The following is a 17,960-nucleotide window of genomic DNA, read 5'->3' on the forward strand; positions in this document are numbered from 1 at the left end:
TTGAATTTGTACATCATGCCCAGTACGAAAATAACTCAGACAACGAAATAGCCATCGGCAGTGACTACCGAGTCGACAGAAAAGACTGCATCTGCGCCGTCCTCAAGCGACGTTTGTGCAATGCCCACACCCGCGAGACTACCCTGTTCCTCGTTTAGAATAACAAGTAGATTTGGCCCACGCCACCACGTACCTTGCCAACAAAGGCAACACGGACTGGGAAAAATGTCTCGGGATCATCACCCTCAACAGTAAACAGCTTCGCGATGATGCTTAGAAAGTATTCAGCACTTCAAAGAGGACCCAAAAACGGGGTACCCACCATCTACAATGGCAGTGGTCCACGCAAGTGAATTGGAGTTGGGTTCAAGCGACCATTCACCAGTGTGTGATGAGACTGTCGGGTAGGATCCTGCACTAAAAGCTATTGAGAGGTGGGATAGGTCAAGGGTATAAGATGAACTCACGGTAAAGGAATGAATATCTCCAGGCCGTGAGGTGCCACGCTTTCGTTCTCGAGCTCAAATTCGATGCTGACTTCGCATGTACCATCGTTTGAAGGTGTGGGCCAGCAGTTTACTGCGTAGTGTGAGCTTGAAACATAACATCAAATGAAAGATATAGCCCACTGGAAAGCGGAACGGCGGATTTATTGTTGCCTTTATACCGCCAGGTTTTGGTTGATGAGGAAGGTCTTTGAGGCGTCACGAAGAGCAATCTTCTTGGCCTCATTGCGGTTTGCCTTCGCATCGAACTTGGCGACTTGTGGGTGTTGTTTAAATTGCAAGGCTGCCACGAGTGAGTTGGAATCGTCTGTCGTTGGGTCGGAGATTAAAAGGTTCATGTCTCCTTTGAGCTCGATGTCTTTCTCTAAACCTCCATCACGGAGTAATGAGCAGGTTATTTGCTCGGCGATACTGATGTTAATGCTATGTGGATCATTGAGTTTCGACAAGGAATCTGACAAGGTTTGGGACAAACCTTTCTGGTACAACTTCGGGCAGGCTCCTCTGCCTTTGTTCGTAGATTGAACAGTCTGCGGGGCCGCAGCAACGGAAGGAGTTGGGGGTTCAGAAGTCAGACCGATACCAGAAGCCATGTAGTCGCCTCCAAGCGCGTCGATAAGTTCGGCCTGCTTGGTCTTTTTGCTGCCCAACTTTATTCCAGAAGCTCTGAATGAAGGCGCGCGTGCTCCTATACCAGTATTGAGATTGATGGGAGTTGAGACAGTGGGAGGCGGTGGGGTATATGAAGTGGGTACGGGTGAATAGCCAATGATGCCGCCGCCATATCCAGACAAAGAAAAGCCAGAGTTGATTTTCCAAAGACGTACCCGGGCGATAATCTCTTGAATCTTTTCCTCGTAATTTTCTATCTCCAGAGCATTCTTGACTTGAACAAGGTTCACAGAGCCAACCTATCCCAACCACCTTGTCAAACGCGCCAAGCAGTTCCAAGGCTCGTGTTGCAACTTCGCTCTCGGCTGCGCTCTGGCACATGTCAGAGGCAACACGCACAAGAAGGTGGAGCATGTCTATATCTCGTAGGAGATTAGACGCCTTGTTGGTAATCAGCAGGATGTAGAGTTCCTCCAGTGGCTGGTGAACGTAGCGAACATCTGGTGTTTCTATCAGTGTGTGTTGTGTGCTAGATGGCGGAGGCAAAAGCTTTGGAAACGATGCAAGTAGAGACTCAATTCGCGTCCGCGACATGTCCAAGAACTGGCATGTCGAATGTGGAAAGCGTGTCGTTGTGACGCGAATGATCGTCCTTTGGCCGAGTAGTGAATTCCTGGCTGGTTGGCATAAGGAATGGACGGAGAGCAAATGGCCATGGTCAAGACAGATGAATGGTTGCTGTGGAAGCCATGGTTTGAGCCGCAAAACGCTGCGAGCCATGATAAAGCGTATCGGCTACAGCAGCTACCTTTGCACGAAAAGGTAGCAACGACAGTGCTTTGTAAACCGTACATAGTCTCTGGAACAGATGGAGACCTTTTATAAACGACGGGTACTCTTCATGGGCGAGAAGACAGCCAAAGATGCCATTGTAGGATGTTGGACGAGATTGGCATTGGCGAAGTCGAAAACAAGAGCAGTGAATCATTTTGGGGCGGCGGCGGGTGATTAACCAAAAGGAGGTGAGGTGCGGGGGGGCATTTATTGGGTTGCCAAGGGCCACCGAGGGCAGTTCTTGGTGTGAGAGGTGATTGGGGCTATTATCGGCGACAAACGATGGCAATGGTGACTAGCTGGTATTTCATTGTCGACAAGGGCAAATATAGTCGTAGTACAGAGGAGAAGGGAGGAAAGCGGAGAGAATACGGCGCTGGTGGCGCATTTGACAGGTTCTGCAAGAAATCAGCCTGACAATTCGGAAAGCTGGCCAAAGAACGCACTTTGAAGCCTCCGTACTGTGGTGGAAAGTCGCTCCAAGGCCGAAGTCGAGTTTGAAGACGTATGGACTTCTTTCGCCCAACGCGCGAGTTGTTTTCAGTCGGTCGTGGTTATTCAAGCCAAAACGGCCTAGTTTTGGCACTGCATGGCCACACCATCTGCACATGCAACTGGCCAAAGCCGTACTTGGGGGTGGTATATGCGAAGAGGTGTGTATGAGGAGGCTGAAGGCAGAGGAGATCTCTGCTGCAAAAAAGCTGCTGCTACCTCATCGTCATCAACGGTTAGGCTCTGGCGTGGCCCATTCACGAGCTCGTCCAAGAGCAGTGCGGTAGAGAGGAGTAAACCACGTGCTACGTGTTGTTGACGGAGTGGTCGATTGGTGGTCGACATGGAGGAAGAAGAGAAGACGTTGATCTCCTTTTTCGGCCAGACAGAGATTGTTCACGATCGCCACCATCCAATCCAACACCGACTATGGCAAGTGAGCTACATTGCAACGCTGGCTACTTGGTTGCCTTTCGGCTACCTACAGTAGATCTATAAATCTCCTTCTGCCTCTTTCTAATTTTAATGTCCTCTGGCAACTTACTCCTTCTTCCCCGCTTGTTCTCCCAGACAAGCCGAATATCGTCGCCCACTACTAATCCTTTTGCTTCTGGAACTTCAACATTAAGATAACGCCAAAAAGACGCATGAGAAAAGTGGGCGAGACAAACTATTTGACCACCAGTCCAAGGCTCGACGTAATGTGCCAATGCCTTGCCTCGAAGCATCACCATTGAGCGGTGAAGGTACCGTAGACGAATATGAAGCTCCGGGATAACCAAGACGCCGCCTTGAAAGTCGAGAAGAACATAGAGATCCTTTGGGTCTTGCTCATCGTAGTGTTCGGGACTGTCTCGGTTGAGCATTACTTCCCGACCCTCCATGAGGAGAGGATCGTGGACACCACATGTTCGAGTTGTTGTTCAGCCTGAGAGAGGGTGCGAAGCTCTTGGAGGCCACGGTATGCCACAGGATCAACAACGTTGATCATGGCATTGATTCGGTGAGAGACAGAAGCCACATCGCGATAGAAGCGGTGTGTTCTAGGTTTTTGTCACATCTTTTGCTGGCCCGGGCATGGCGTGCTGCAGACTTTAAAAATGTGACCACAATTTTGAAGAAGGGCTTACCGAGTGCCCGATTCCATATCAGGACCGACTCAGCTTCATCACTCCAGCGATGACCCTCTTTGATGATGTAGCTGTCCACACGGCCATCGGCACCAGCCTTCGAGAGGATGTACATTGGTGGCTTACGCAAGGGTGATAATGTGATGCAGTAGCATATCCTATTGGTTTGAATGAACATAAGTGATGACACGGAACTTGTTGCGCACCGCAGACTTCTTCGTCAGTCCCTTAGGGAATGCTGCCACTAAGAGTTGATTATTCTCGTCCAAAACCGCAACTGGCTCTTGAATGCCGGTCAAATCTATATCCCGGATTTGGACGTCATCTGCCAATTGCCACCCTTGTTGACCTGGAGTGTTGGCCCGGCGTAAGGAGAAGCTATTGAGACGAACTGGAAGATAGGATGAGCAAGAGAAAATACAAGTTTGGTAGGCTTTACTCACGAAATCTTGTCCTGTTCCAATGTCTTTTCATTTCTCGGATAGCATCCTGATTCGGCTTGTTGTAGATAGGAATTGGTTTAGTATGTTGTTTGGGTAAGTGAGAAGGGGTCTTGTGAGCTGCTTTTCGGACAAGTGTCGAGTTCGGGATGCGGGCCATGGTATGAGAAGGTGGGCGGTAAGGAGACCCGATTTTATAGCGCAACAAAGGGTAAGAGCACGGCCTCGGCGAGAGCATTGTCAAAGCACAGGACAAGCACAGACAAAGCTCAGGACTTGGACAGTCAAAGCACTCCTGTGGTTTTGTTATTCAAGTCAGCTCGTATTCAACTTCCTTCCCCACCTTGTTTTGGACGAAACAGCGGTCTGGCCAACTGCTGTCACTCATGTCTATGTAGATGAGGTGGTGAGAATAAGTCAAAGCGTTTCGCAACGACTTCGTGGACCAGGATATCCGTTTCGGAGTCCTGGCTGCCTTGAGATGGCTGGCGTTTCGCTTGAGCCTTGAGGGCCGCAGTCTTGTAATCGAGCTCCGTTTCGGACTACTTGGTTCTGACAAGGTTGGGCCATGGTAATGAGAAGTTTTCGCAACGGCTTTATGGACTTACCGTATCGGAGTCCTGGCTGCCTTGGAGTGGCTGGCCTTTTGGGACCCAGTCTCATTAGACCTACTTCCGCCCAGTTCAACAAGGAGCGCCGCACACTCCCACACAACCCAACAATAAGAGCAAAAGACCGCCCGAGCGACTTGGTTTGCGTCGCCATAACCAGTGCCGGCATGATCGGTGTCGAAGTAGTCGGTAGCGACAACAAAGGTGTCGAAGCCGCTGGGGGAGTGGGGGAAATGGTGGCAGTGGGTTCTGGCTCAATGACAAGAGCACCACTTGCTACAAGCCAACTTGAAGACCACCCCTCCCCCGTGGTTTCGCTCTCAGCTTGGATTTGGCCACCAATGACATGTCCTTGAAAACAGTAAGTACTTGCAAAAGCCTGAACGATATACTGACCACCGTGTCCAGCATGTCCTTCGTGTTGCCCTCGATGCCTCTTTCTCGCACGTTCCCATTGTTATTGCTGACTTGATCGTTCTCGCCGCTTCCCACTGGCTCAAGCGTCGGCCTTGGTAGCAACGGGCTTGATCATGGTGAGTGGTTCATATTCTTTTCCTGAACGTGTTTGCCTACCTTGTCCAGTTTGTTCCCTCAACATCCACGCCAACGTCTTAAAGGTACACCCTCATCCATCCTTTATCTTCGATGCGTGAGTGTCCGGGACTGTTCGACCAATGTACGCACTTACTTTTTTCCAGTTTAATCCCTCCGCGCTCCATTTATGGCCGCCTCGATTCTGCGTTTGAAGTCCCGTCAGAATTGGTGAGTTCATATTTCTCTTTGTTTCTCAGCTCACTTACCGGTACATCCCTGCCAGAAACACTATCGAAAACCGGAGCTTTTGCGTTTGAAGCCTTGGCAAACTGGGTGAGCCCCGCGCTTCTTTCATTTGATGTCTCACTCACCATATCCAATCTCTTGCATTGTCGCGGACTTGATTGTAGATGCTCGCTATCGCCCATTCTGCAGCAAATTGGGTGAGGCTTGTCTTCGCTGGATTCACTCCAAGTAGACGGTGTTGTGGTTGGAGGGATATCGGCGGATTCGCTCTCTGCTGGTTCTGACCAGTGACAGTGCTGCGACAAGCGAGAGGATGCAGAGTCACAGGATGACAAGCGCCACGAGCCAGGCGTCGGTAGCACCGACTTCAACGAGCCTTAAGCAGAGAAAAAGGGGACTTTTATCGCGAGCCATGAGAGTAAGAACCAAGAATGATATTGTTTTTTGTCATACGAAAAGACTACGATAACTTGACTGCAAAACCAAAGCAACACACATTTCAGACCATGTCGACGGTATCAGAGGTATACGACAAATCAATCTCACGCATTGAGACGTCCCCTTCCTCTTCCACTTTGCTGAGTGCCAAGTCGACCGCCACAACCAGATTCTGTAGATCTTCCACGAGGCGACTCGCCTTCATCCTTGTTGTCGTCAAGATCGTATCGGCTTTGTCAAGACGAGCCCTGGTTTTATCTAGAGTAGAGATATGCTGCTCGTGTTTTCGTTTCTCGACTTTGAGCTCTTTCTGGATGGCAATAGATGTGGCGAAGAAACGCTCGCGTCCATGGGTTGCAGTACAAATCAGCCAGACCGAGTTCGGGTTTCCACTGGGAGATGACTAATGGATGTCCTGGAGCTTCAATTTCTGGGATTACAGTGACTCCACGAGCTGCACATGAAGCTTGCATATTGTCGAATGTCTCGCGAGTGTAACTCTCGTTGAACCGATAGGGCTTGACTAAGCCTGAAACAGCTGGGTCATCGGAGTTGAGTCTGAACGCGGCATATAGCTCAAGGGAGCGCTGGCGAGTGTAAATGTCGACATTATTGAAGAGGTTGTCGCTGAGATGCAGGTGGAAGGTGTTCTGCTTGAAGAAAGACAAGTACGAGCAGATTTCGATGATGAACTCCGGCGGGTAGAAATGTCTTCCTCCGTCAAGCTGGAGTAACAATCAGCAGGACCAACAAGGAAGGTCGAGACTGACCATAACACCGCGAGTAGCCCAACCAGGCGAATCGCTATCAGAGCCAATTGACAAAGCATTTCATCCTAGCTTTGCCTGCTGAAGTAGGGTCCTTGTTCCCCAGAAAGCGCCAAGCGGGCTAGCACCGGCGATAACGACATTTTGGGTCCCAACCGTTAATGTGTATCCCTCCGATGTATTTCGACCAGCGGCGTCGAAAAACGCCCTATCCGTTGACAACGTGAGGAAAATGGAGCCAGGCTGCGCCCAGTCTGCAACCTGCACCGGGATGTCTGTGAGTCCAGGTACTTTGAGATCGGCCGCAAATGTTTGGCCAAATTCCAGGAGCGTCGGTGGGATGAGCGTCTGTCCGGCTAAGTCCACAGAGTGTTGGAACCGTGAGTCGACAAGGACGTGGGTAAGCGAAGAAAGCTGAAGTTTGTCGGTGGATGTGATGTTGAAGTCAAATGTCGGTATTCCCGTAAGTGTTTCCGCCGCTGCGCCAATGACACAGGCGGCAACGACTGCAACTTGGAAGAAGGAAGGCATGAGGAGCGATATGCGGGATCCCTCGTGAGCAGATATGGCCAGCGGCCCGGACTTGAGAAGAAGAACGCATGTGAGTGGAAACAACCTCCAATTGGCTGACATAATCGTCGTGTCGGTAGGGATCATTCATTTTTTCTCAAGCTTCCGAACGACCACGAAAGCACGCTGACGCTGCTAATCTCCAGCGGAAGTGCTGCTTGCAGATACCTTTAAATATCGACGATATGGATAACCCATCCGCCATTCCCAAGCTAACACGCAAAAATCTGTTTCCATACACACAATGTCTACTCCCACTCAAACAGCCGTCGTCATCGAGACTCCCAAAGCACCGTTCATCGTGAAGAGCGGCATCGCCATCCCTAAGCCCGCGGCCGGCCAGGTTCTGCTCCAAGTCATGGCGGTTGGACTTAATCCAATGGACCCCATGCGTCGCTCAATGGATATGCTCATCGACTCCTATCCTGCCATACTTGGTAGCGACATTGCGGGCGTCATTGAAGAGGTCGGCCAAGGTGTGCAAGGCTGGAAGAAGGGCGATGAAGTGTACCGTCCTTCCTCTCGAGTTTCTATTTGTAGGCTCAATTTCATTGCAGATTTTGCTCCGACACGGCTGGTGGCTATCAGCAATAACATGTCATCAACGACTCCTTCCTAATTCGAGTTCGTATCCTGTAGGTCTCGTCGACGATCTCTCATCATTTTCTTTCAGAAACCTGCAAATGTCAGTTTCGACCAGCTCGCCACTTATCACTGGCTGTACTTCTCTCAACGGCCTGTATACGCCATCACCTATCGGGTTGGGCTTCAACCCGATATTCTCTTCCGACAAACCCCAGAGCGGCAAGTCCGCGTTTGTTCTCGGCGCCGCTACCTCTTGCGGACAGTACGGTGGTGAAAGAGGACACTGTTCTTTTGAACTCGACCATCAAGACTTTACGCACTCATTGCTTCGAGAGAGAAGCCAAAGTCTCCTCACTCCAAGCGAAAATGACCGTGGTCACTGAAGAACGGGAGACCGCTCTGGAATTGCTCGGTGAGACTGAACTAGAAGTTTCTCGGGCAAAACGGCAGGCTGCAGAGTTGAGAAGAAAACTATTGGAGGCCGAGTCAGAGTTGGCGAGTACAAAGGTTCGGGCAGAAGATCTCATTGGCCAGCTTAGAGCTCTCATCAACGCTGTTGACAATGGATTGGAGGAGGAGGAGAGGAGCGATTTCCCTGCTTTAACCCAGTCGTCGGATCTCTAGACGCCGATGTCAGTATGCGTGGCTAAGCCCTTTGAAAAATAGCATACCTGACCTAGTTCCTCGTCAGCTAAGCAGTGTAATAGATTTTAGTACTTCGTTCATATCCAGTTGCATTTTGACTCGTCCTCTTTATCTTAGTTAGATCACCTCGTTTGGACACCCCAGACACAAAACGAAACAAAATGACACAAAATTATGTTTGTACAGATACATACAAGGTACAAGAATGCGATATAAGATGAGAGAAATGAGATATAAGAGGAGAGAAATCATTCATGCAATACATTCTGAACACGAAAAGATATCTGGTAGACCCTTCAAAGAGATCATCTGGCGTGCTTGGCCAATATCACTATCCGCCTCCTTGATTCGCTCTGCCTCCCGGTCAATTTCCGTCCGGAGAAAGTTGACGCAAATAATCATGGTGTGAAGTCGCTGTTCTGCCGCTGTTTTCTGGGCAACACAGGACCGTCGATGAGAGCGAAGCATATGAAGGAGTTCGTGGGCTTCGGTTATAGTATCAGGCACCCGAAGAGTCCAATTCTCATAGTGAAGCTTCTAAGGAGGGTATGAGCAGAAGCAGTGTTGTTCTTGAAGTATACGAACGATCATTCTTGGTATATGTGTTGAGGCGGGTGAAATCAGAGACGACGAAGCATTTTCTTCAATGAACTCCAGTGTGGACTGCGTTAGAGTGGATTCTGTGCTTGTCGAAGACGATTCAGATCCAGAATGTCGAGTTGAGGAAGACATGGTGGTTATATAGTAAGGAAGCGTGACCAGCCACTTGTCAATGCAACACCGTCATCATGATGAAACTCCCTTTTAACACTCAAGCTAATTATAGGCTTGAACGTTGAGCAGCCCTCACTCGAGAGCAACTCGTTACGAGACTGATGGTGGACGCCGATGTCATGTTGATTGGACACAACCTCAGGTTCGTCTTTGTCTTCTGAACCGCAAAATTTACAATCTGGTATGGAGGACGATATCCAACCGTCGCTGCCTCTCGCAGACCCTAATCGTGGGGAGCATGGTATTGTCGACGCCGAGAAGATCTTTGGATGGAATCCAGAGATGCAACTTCGACATGGACTCCGAGATGTTTCCCACAACGACTTGCACGACTTGCACGACAACAACAACGACAACTTATACCACCACCCATATCCTTTTTCTGCCATCGAGGCGGCGACTTCTCTAGTGGTCATGGTCAACAATCGATTCCGCTCTCTCCTGTTCAGCATTCCATGGGTCCAAACAACAATCCATCCCGTCAGGAAACGGTCAGTTACCATGTATTATTGGTTATAATAGCTCGGACTGATTTATTGTAGGTACCGGGGCATGGAGGGCCTTACCGGGGACCCAAATCTTTGACGAGCACACGACTGGCGCCCTCTTCTTAACGGCAAAGTTCTATTCCATCGACTGGGAATACTGCCTCTCGTTCCTCCTCCTCAGTTGAGCCGATGGGAGTGAACCTGCCGATGCCCTCTGGCTCGAACTCCGATACTAAGGACCCACTTCTCGCGGGCGCTATCAAGAAATTGCAATTGTCAAACCAAGAACTGGAAGATGCGATCAGACAGTTTTCGCGTAATGGTATGCTAAATAGTATCATTCTGCAGCTCTGGCGCTCCCCCCCTGCCGAAGAAGTCGTTCAAAGTATGATCCAGAAAGTCAGAGCTGCTCACCCGTCCATAACCGAGGGTATGTACCATTTTGATTGAGCGTACCATCGTGCCTAATAATGCCTCAGCTGTAATCGCGGAGAACGAGAACGCCATGATCAGCTTCGTACGTGGGATCACTTATCCTGAAATTGCTTTGACACTTGTCCGATATCTAGGTCAAGAACAAACACGGCTACTTTCGATCGCAGAGCAGGAAAATCTCCCTCAAACTGGTCAAAAAACTAAAGGGAATTTATCTTGTTCCCAAGGCCGAATGTCGGAACCCAGAAAATGGCCAGCCCTACACAGATGGCGAGATCAAGAAGATAATGGCCTCAAAAGCTAGCGAAAATCTCCTCGGTTATTTCTATCTTCATGGAACATTTGTTCGTCCTGAAACAAGCCTGTGTTCGTTCACTACTGAATTCATCCTAGCCCAATGACGATGAGTTCAACTACCGAATGTTGAAGAAGGTCAAGGTTGCAGGTGGGGAAGAGCCTGAGGGTTCTACAGCTGCCGTGTCTGCGGATGGCCAGATGCGTTCAGATGCTGTGGGCTCTGTGAGCCAGGCAAATCAGCGCCTCCCTGACACTGGCCGCTTCTCTAGCCCTTTCCTTTCGGACCTCGCCATCGATATAGCCGAAAAGTCTCATATCTACACCAGAAACCCAGAGGCCTTCACATCGCAACAAACTGTTATCCGACTGATGGCGTTCGCGGGAGTTGTGGTTTGTTCTCTTCCTATTCATTGCTTTTCTGCTGAAGATGACCAGATTCATCATCTTCTACTCGAGGCACAATCTCCAGCGGGGATGAAATTTGAGTCTGACGTTTTGGAGCCTGTCCATGACTGGACTGTTTCTTCTATGTTAGCAACCCTTGGAGACCCTTTGCACAAAGAGGAGCTTGGTGGAATTATTCGTGGCATTGTGGATAAGTTGAGGTCGGTTGCTTGATTCCTATTCTCGAACCATACTCTAACGACTTTGGAGGGATCCGAGCTTACGAGTCACAACCGACACTCCCAAGTTTGTCAAGCCCAAACGGAAGCGTAACTCCAAGACCCAAGCCTAGCTCAGACTGGAAATGAAATGAAATGCGGTCCATGAAAATGACAAGTAAAAAAAACCTCTTAGTCCTTAGTCTTCGTATTGATTCACACCAATTCTTGCCTTTCGTACTTCATCAACTAACTACATTACACTCCAATGTGTTCTAGAGACGCACCAATGAATATCCATGTTCTGTGTCGTTGCCTTCAATGATTCGACTTCCTGATTCGACTTTCTTATCCAGTCTCATGAACCAGCCCTCGTTACAGAGCGCTAGTCAAGCCAAGTCCGAGAAGAGTGTTGTGATCAATGAAATTTGATGTTACGTTAAATTAGTGGGTGGGACGATTCCCTGCTCTTAATTGTGACTGATATGTGACTTATTTGATTTAGACGTAAAGTATGACATCTTTGGAGCACTTTGGGATATTAACTGAGTTTCGTCTCGGATTGAATCGTCTGTAACGACGGCTGGTTTATGAGACTGTTTCTTATCTGGAAACAACTGATTGATTACATACTCATTGGCACGTTTCTCCTTCTTGGCCACCATCTCAGTGACTCAGACTCAGTCTGACCGAGTCACCAGGTGGGTCGGTCTGAGTGGTGGCCCAACCATACCTCCCGCCCATCAATACAACAATGCCCAAGGCCAAAATGAATGCCCACTCTGTGGTAAAACTCTCAAGAATCATGAAGACCGTTTGATAAGAAGGAGGACGAAAGCGCTTCCGGGCTGAGCTCGTACTATAACAACAAAACGACCATCATTCAGGCAGCCCGCGTCTTCAACGAGTCTCCAATCAGCCCCCGCAAATGTCGAGCGCTGCTTACGCACATCGTGTGCCTCCTATATGCGGGCGAGAATTTCAACACACAAGAGGCTACTACTCTCTTCTTCGGCGCTACCAAGCTATTGCAGCACAAAGATGTACAGGCAGTTTACCGAGCGTGTTTTTAAACTATTAACTGACGTGGATTTGCAGGCCGCCCTGCGACAGGCGGTATACCTGGCCATCAAGGAACTCGCAACGACGGCGGAATCTGTCATAATGCTAACGAGCAGCATCCAAAAAGACATTCAGCCCAACGCGGAGGTCATCTATCGGCCAAGTGCCATTCGGGCCCTTTGCGATATCATCGACGTGCGTTGATTAGTGACCTGCAGGGCCGGGCTTCGGGCTTGAAGCCCGGCCCAGCCCTGGTCGGGTAGCCCGAGCCCTAAGTAGGGTCGGGCCGGGCTTTCCAAGGCTCAAGGCCCGGGCTTGAGATTTGGAAAGCCCTGGGCCGAGGCTTCGGCCCTGATGAGCCCGGCTGCCCAGCCGACGTGATTGATGTGACTTTTTTGTCACATCATAGCCCGGCAACAAGCCTCCGGTAGCTCGGGCCAAGCTGGCAACCTGTCACCCGGTTAATCTTTCCGTACAAGCCGGTCGACATGATTATTGTATTGCTGATGGAATTGATGGATGATCAAAATCGTCGCCCGCTGCTTGGAATGACGGTGTACTGACCTTCCCCCACAGACAGGGCTTGAGGCCCGAGCCCTAGGGCTTTCGGGCCGGGCTAGGGCTCGGGCTCGGGCTCAGGATCTCGGCGAGCCCGGGCCCTGCAATGCCCGGCCCGAATTAGGGCGGGCTCGGGTAGCCCGGCCCTGCAGAACACTAGCGTTGATTTGACATATCTCTATACTTTCGAATGCTGAACACGAAAAATCAACGAAAAATAGCCAAGGTGTCGCACGGTTTTTCAAAGCTGCCATCGTTGACCGAAACCCTTCCATTTCATCTCCTTCGTTGATCTCGGCATACCATAAGTGTGTTCCCGCAAGCTAAGGATGTCGTCAAGCGCTGGGTTAATGAAGCGCCAGAGGCCGTGAACATCAAAACCGGTGGCTACTTTGGATCCTCAGTAACGGGCGGAGGTTTCTTCAGCGGCGGGAGCCAAAGCAACACACAAACTGTACCCTCCTCCAGCAATATCACACCGCTTTATCCACAACGGCCAACACATGACCCAGACTCAAATATCACCTCTCAGCTCTTTATACTGTCGATACGCCAACTAGACTAAGGCTGGACATTGCCATTGCCAAAGAACGCCCTGCTTTACCCTTTTCTCCATTAATGGGGAAGACCACGCGGGATCCATCCATTCGACCGACTGGTTCACAATGTTTTACAGCCTTACGAGGAGGCTCTTGGTTGCATCTTCTCGACTGCAAAGTATGCCCAGCCCAACCCGAGCGCAAGAGATAATGTTCCAACTGTCGCTGCCCGACTTCCAAGTTGTATGTTTTTTTGCCTCATTGACATTGACATGTCTGACTAGTGTGAACCAGGCGTCGGTGTCGTGGGTCCATGGGCCAGCTTGACGAGGCGTATAATCGTTCAAGCGCTGCATCGGGCAGCTCGGACGATCTATTCTTGTCGCGGACAGTCGGAGCCAGGAAGCAGCGCAAAAACCACCAGCAGCAATAGCGAAAGTCGGAGCGCCAGTCGGACAACAAGCACGACACTCTTTACTCCAACTCTGTCGGTCTCGCACTGGTACCGGCACCAACACCTTTTCGCTCACCAGAAGTCCCTCCCAGTTTGGTGGTACTGGGTCGTTCAGTGTCGTGCCGAGTTCGTTGAGCTATCCAGATAGCGCAAGCATGCTTGATACTCCCAAAGCGACTATTTGGACTTGTAATCGGATTCGAGCTACATTTATAGCTCGGGCTCTGTATTGTCGGGTCCGACTCACCTGTTTCTTTGCACTGGAGCAGTGTCTTTGCTTGCTCGGACTCGTGAAATTCGAAGGCAACCCAGAGTGGGACTTGTTGGTGGACCACGGTCAAGCTCGTCTGGATACACCTACAGCTCCCGATTCGATGCATCTTATTCATCGTCAGACAAGGAGAACACGACTGAGGAGGGGCCTTCTGACAGCAATGAGAACGGCTCTGGCACGGGAACGGGCACAGGCGGTGGTAGCGGAAGTGGGCAAACACCAGCGACTGATTGGGCAAATCAGACTGGCTCGACATTTGCGAGTCGTCGGATCTAACGAACGTAACGCGCTCGTCTGGCTGCGCCTTATTCATCCTCCTCTTCGTCCATCGTCATCGTCGACACCCTATGTTCCCACTGTTGCCATCTTCGTCATCTGGACCAAGCAATTAGTTTATTGCTGCTGATCAGGGAAGCTTGTCTGAATCGGAGTTCACCACTTCAATAAGGCCCCTCGTCTCATTCAACATTTCCCGACATTCTGTCCGAGTCGGCCTATTAAACTACTTCCGAACCAAGCGAGTATGACGAGATCCCTTTTGAAATGCAGTCCTCGATCATGAATCAGAGACTTTCGAAATGCCGAGCTCGTTCCATAGGGAAGTTGTTATGATAGACCAATAAACTAGTACGAAAGACGCTGTGATAACTGAAAATGGGAGTCCCAATGGGGGGTTGTGTAATTTGTGTGTAATGCATCATCTACGGTCCAACAAAAATACTTGTACATAATGTTAGTTGGGTTTTGAGTGATTTATACCTAGTTGTAATGCTAAATGTTCACAAGATTTGTGGATAACTTCCAAGCCGCTTGTTAGCATTTTACAGCCCTCGGCTGACAGCTGTTCTATGAAGGGCTTGTTATTGTCTGTTGGCATTACAAGCTGTAACAACACACCGACAAATTCTCTATTACAATGTCACACACCCTACTCTTTTCCCGACGACCGCAGTCCCGAGAGTGTCCCGAGAGTGTTAGAGTGTCATTCACTTAGATAGCTCAATAACTAGGGCTCCAACTATTTAGTTTTCATTTACACCTCCAGGTAAACTAAATGGAAATGGTAAGAAAACGTTTACTAAACGTTTATTACCATTTAAAAACGGTTAAAAATGGTAATATAATAATATAAAATGATCAACAATTTTATGGTACATACTTGAGTTTATAAGGTTTATTCAACTGAAAGATGACATTTTCTCACTTGTAATACTGTTCTAGATGGGCATGTAGGGCAAGATTCATTGCCTTTGGCTTATTTGATGCCAGATCATGTGATGGATTCCTTTAAGAAGAAGCCTACAAATGCAACAACTATCTATATTTATGTGGAAGGTATGTCCTACACTAGTATGGATTGTGGCAAGGGGGGTTCAAGATCTGAATCACGGATATAGGGTCGGAAAGTTTTTTTCCGACCCTCCGGGGACCCCCCCTCCCCCCCTCTTGCCATATAGGGTAATATGTTCCCACGATTAGCATCATGTGACTACTAATGCGATCAAAATTAGCATAAAAAAATTAATCTTTGTGAAACTTTTTTTTTCTAAAAATTTTATGTGTTTGTATATGTATGTGTGTAGGTATCTATATACCTGGAACCCTTAAATACACATGGCAGGCCATATCACTGTTCAATATGTTCACCTCTCATCCATTACCTGATGATGGGCCTGTGATAGGGTGTACTATCCAGGCTCATGGACCTGAAAGTATATAGATATAAGTATAGGGGTTGTGAACTATAGAAATGAGAGTGTATACACTATATTTTCAGTGTCTTTACACCCATATAAGGCCCAAATCTTTCATATATAAAAAGTTTTTTTACCCCCCGGGGAGCCCCCCCCCTCCCCCCTACCCCATGTGCCTGATAAGGATCTTGAACCCCCCTTGGATTGTGGTAGCCAGATATATACCTGGTAGTAACATAGTCATGAGCATGTCTGCTATTGTTATCTGGGAATAACCATTTAAACCATTTGTTTTCATTTATTTACCATTTACATACCATGGTAAACTAAATGAAAATAAAAACGGTTATAACCGTGTACAAACGTTTGTACACAGAAATGGTTGGAGCCCTATCAATAACCGGCCTGAACTACGGATCAACACCGACTCAAAAGCCCTTCATCATTGACACTGATCAGCAAAACAGTCACTCATTGACTCTGGTCGAGGAACAATGACCAGCACTAGCACTCTGATAAGATGGATCGACGATCATCAAGCTTGCATCAAGTGTCGCTAACGATCATTACTTTGACTTGTGCTTCACAATCACCGAGGTTCATCATCATAGTGTAAGCCCAGCACTAGGTGCGTCATCATCTATCATCAAAAATTTCACTTATCACTACTATTTTTTGGTTTTGTCCAGAACGGACCGTCATAATAGGAATGATGAATCAAGACCTGTAGCTCTGACATGCCCATGATGCATCATGGCTCCTCTGGTTCCCTTGCATAACGACGCTGCATCAACAATGTGATCGCAACATCACATCTTCGCTGTCGGCGTCCATCACAGTGATCAGCAGCCGTTGCCATCGCCGTCGACAATGAGCACAGAATGTTGGTAAAATAATTCTAAAAAATTCGAAAAAAGTTATCCGGGGTAGGTACATAGTCGCCAATCAACGAGCATTGTTTTATTCATATGATAGGCAGGTGCCAATCCCCAAAATTGCGCTGCTCCAGTACGGACCTGTTTGGACCCACACTGACACTGCGCAATGCCCACAATCAGGCACCTAGCCACGACAGTGAGCCATGGGGCGCCGCCGGCCCGCTTTGCAGGCAGCCTACGATCGCTTCGCTGGCTTAAGCTTGTTTCTCGAGGTTCAGCACCTCTCCTTTGCCCTCTCCTCGGCGCCGCTTTGCGCACCTCTCCACACGCGACTGTGCATGGCTAGTTTTCTCGTCCCGAAGAGTGCAGAGACGGCGCAAAGGGATGCCGCGGCTTCCATAACCCGCCGTTATGTATATCCACCCTCCGCCTCGCCCGCCCGCTGTTCAGCGTCCGTCGCCTTGCCGTCGCCCAGCGGATCAACGGCCAGTCTATCCTCCTCGCCCGCATTCCTGCCTCTCCTCACAGCTAATCTTGTGCCACCCCAGCGCTTCTGCGCGCCTTCCGGGACCATCCGGGCGTGCTCTGGTAGGCCTCCAGCGTGCTCTGCGCCTTGCGTTTTGCTTTCATATAGACCCGCCAGTGGTGGACCACTGGTCGCCGTGGACGTCCTGTGGCCCCGTCGCCCCGCTCGTCCCGAGCCTCCCGATCTTGACCACCACTCATTTACCTGCTACACACTCGCCGCGGCGCCGGCCCAGTGCCGCTTCTAGCATCTGCGCAGGCACTGGTGGGCGTATGGACTCGGATTTGGTGTCCATCTTGCGCTCCCATGCCCCAGATCGATCCGAGCTCACTGGCGCTATCCACTGGTGGTGGCTCGCTCTTCCCGCGCACACACGGATCAGTCCCCCCCCTGCCGGCCGCCCCATTCGCATATAGCCCACTGCCCGCACGGCCTCCGCCAAGCTCCCACCGTGTATCCTCCATCAAAGGATGTAGGATACTTGTCGCCTCTCGCTTGGGGAGCTTGTGCTGACCCAATGGTCCCGCTCCTGGCGCTCCACGCTTGGTCAGGCCCGCCGTTCTCCTCAACTCCCTGAGAACCACTCGGAATACTGGGGCCAGGGCACTGCCAACCTGAGGCACTATCCTGCTCATGAATATGTAGACAAAGGTATTAGTGGTAGTTGGCAATAATAGATAAAGGTCTCCAACAGTGGTTGGAATTTAGTGGTGGTATGCACCAATACTTCTACAATGGACAAAGTTCGGATAAAACTGCTGGATTTTCGTTCAGAAACGTGTACATAGGCGGAGGCTGACTACCAGAGACCAATAGTATAAATCTCCTTGCATATTTTGGTCAATTGAAGTCATTATTGCTGGTTTGTCGTGCCCCGATATTCCGTCTCACGCTCCAAGGATGTCAGATGGATGCCGATCAACCCCAGGCGCGGAAAATAGCCGATGGCATTGACAAGCGGCTACTTAA

General features: G+C 49.6%; 7 protein-coding genes across 7 annotated transcripts; 3 read left to right on the top strand and 4 right to left on the bottom strand.

Moving 5' to 3' along the window:
* Window positions 1-35: 35 nt before the first annotated feature.
* On the bottom strand, window positions 36-1,898 carry MIND_01126700 (Copper P-type ATPase; the record flags this gene model as incomplete). The annotated part of the gene is made up of 7 exons (XM_037367819.1): window positions 36-143; window positions 194-272; window positions 319-417; window positions 468-506; window positions 550-593; window positions 668-1,371; window positions 1,418-1,898. 7 exons carry the CDS (start codon window positions 1,896-1,898, stop codon window positions 36-38), a joined length of 1,554 nt encoding a protein of 517 aa, XP_037215651.1.
* A 1,411-nt stretch (window positions 1,899-3,309) lies between these two features.
* Window positions 3,310-4,794, bottom strand: MIND_01126800 (uncharacterized protein; the record flags this gene model as incomplete). Its single annotated transcript, XM_037367820.1, has 7 exons — window positions 3,310-3,487; window positions 3,538-3,645; window positions 3,701-3,732; window positions 3,781-3,965; window positions 4,018-4,309; window positions 4,358-4,566; window positions 4,623-4,794. 7 exons carry the CDS (start codon window positions 4,792-4,794, stop codon window positions 3,310-3,312), a joined length of 1,176 nt encoding a protein of 391 aa, XP_037215652.1.
* Window positions 4,795-6,673: 1,879 nt separating this feature from the next.
* MIND_01126900 (Beta-N-acetylhexosaminidase) lies at window positions 6,674-7,207 on the bottom strand (the record flags this gene model as incomplete). Its single annotated transcript, XM_037367821.1, has 1 exon — window positions 6,674-7,207. The coding sequence occupies exon 1, from the start codon at window positions 7,139-7,141 to the stop codon at window positions 6,674-6,676; it is 468 nt and encodes a 155-aa protein (XP_037215653.1). The 5' UTR covers window positions 7,142-7,207.
* A 217-nt stretch (window positions 7,208-7,424) lies between these two features.
* On the top strand, window positions 7,425-8,389 carry MIND_01127000 (GroES-like protein; the record flags this gene model as incomplete). Its single annotated transcript, XM_037367822.1, has 4 exons — window positions 7,425-7,687; window positions 7,738-7,757; window positions 7,820-7,988; window positions 8,029-8,389. The coding sequence occupies 4 exons, from the start codon at window positions 7,425-7,427 to the stop codon at window positions 8,387-8,389; spliced, it is 813 nt and encodes a 270-aa protein (XP_037215654.1).
* A 273-nt stretch (window positions 8,390-8,662) lies between these two features.
* Window positions 8,663-9,154, bottom strand: MIND_01127100 (uncharacterized protein; the record flags this gene model as incomplete). The annotated part of the gene is made up of 2 exons (XM_037367823.1): window positions 8,996-9,154; window positions 8,663-8,947 (listed from the first exon to the last, which is right to left on the bottom strand). Exons 1-2 carry the CDS (start codon window positions 9,140-9,142, stop codon window positions 8,663-8,665), a joined length of 432 nt encoding a protein of 143 aa, XP_037215655.1. The 5' UTR covers window positions 9,143-9,154.
* Window positions 9,155-9,861: 707 nt separating this feature from the next.
* MIND_01127200 (uncharacterized protein) lies at window positions 9,862-11,140 on the top strand (the record flags this gene model as incomplete). Its single annotated transcript, XM_037367824.1, has 6 exons — window positions 9,862-10,102; window positions 10,152-10,189; window positions 10,242-10,451; window positions 10,501-10,794; window positions 10,840-11,009; window positions 11,059-11,140. The coding sequence occupies 6 exons, from the start codon at window positions 9,862-9,864 to the stop codon at window positions 11,138-11,140; spliced, it is 1,035 nt and encodes a 344-aa protein (XP_037215656.1).
* A 620-nt stretch (window positions 11,141-11,760) lies between these two features.
* On the top strand, window positions 11,761-12,272 carry MIND_01127300 (Coatomer subunit gamma; the record flags this gene model as incomplete). The annotated part of the gene is made up of 3 exons (XM_037367825.1): window positions 11,761-11,793; window positions 11,831-12,049; window positions 12,105-12,272. 3 exons carry the CDS (start codon window positions 11,761-11,763, stop codon window positions 12,270-12,272), a joined length of 420 nt encoding a protein of 139 aa, XP_037215657.1.
* Window positions 12,273-17,960: the final 5,688 nt, after the last annotated feature.

This window comes from Mycena indigotica (assembly GCF_014461135.1).
Source record: "Mycena indigotica strain 171206Taipei chromosome Unknown Mind.scaff0010, whole genome shotgun sequence".
Lineage (NCBI taxonomy): Eukaryota > Fungi > Basidiomycota > Agaricomycetes > Agaricales > Mycenaceae > Mycena > Mycena indigotica.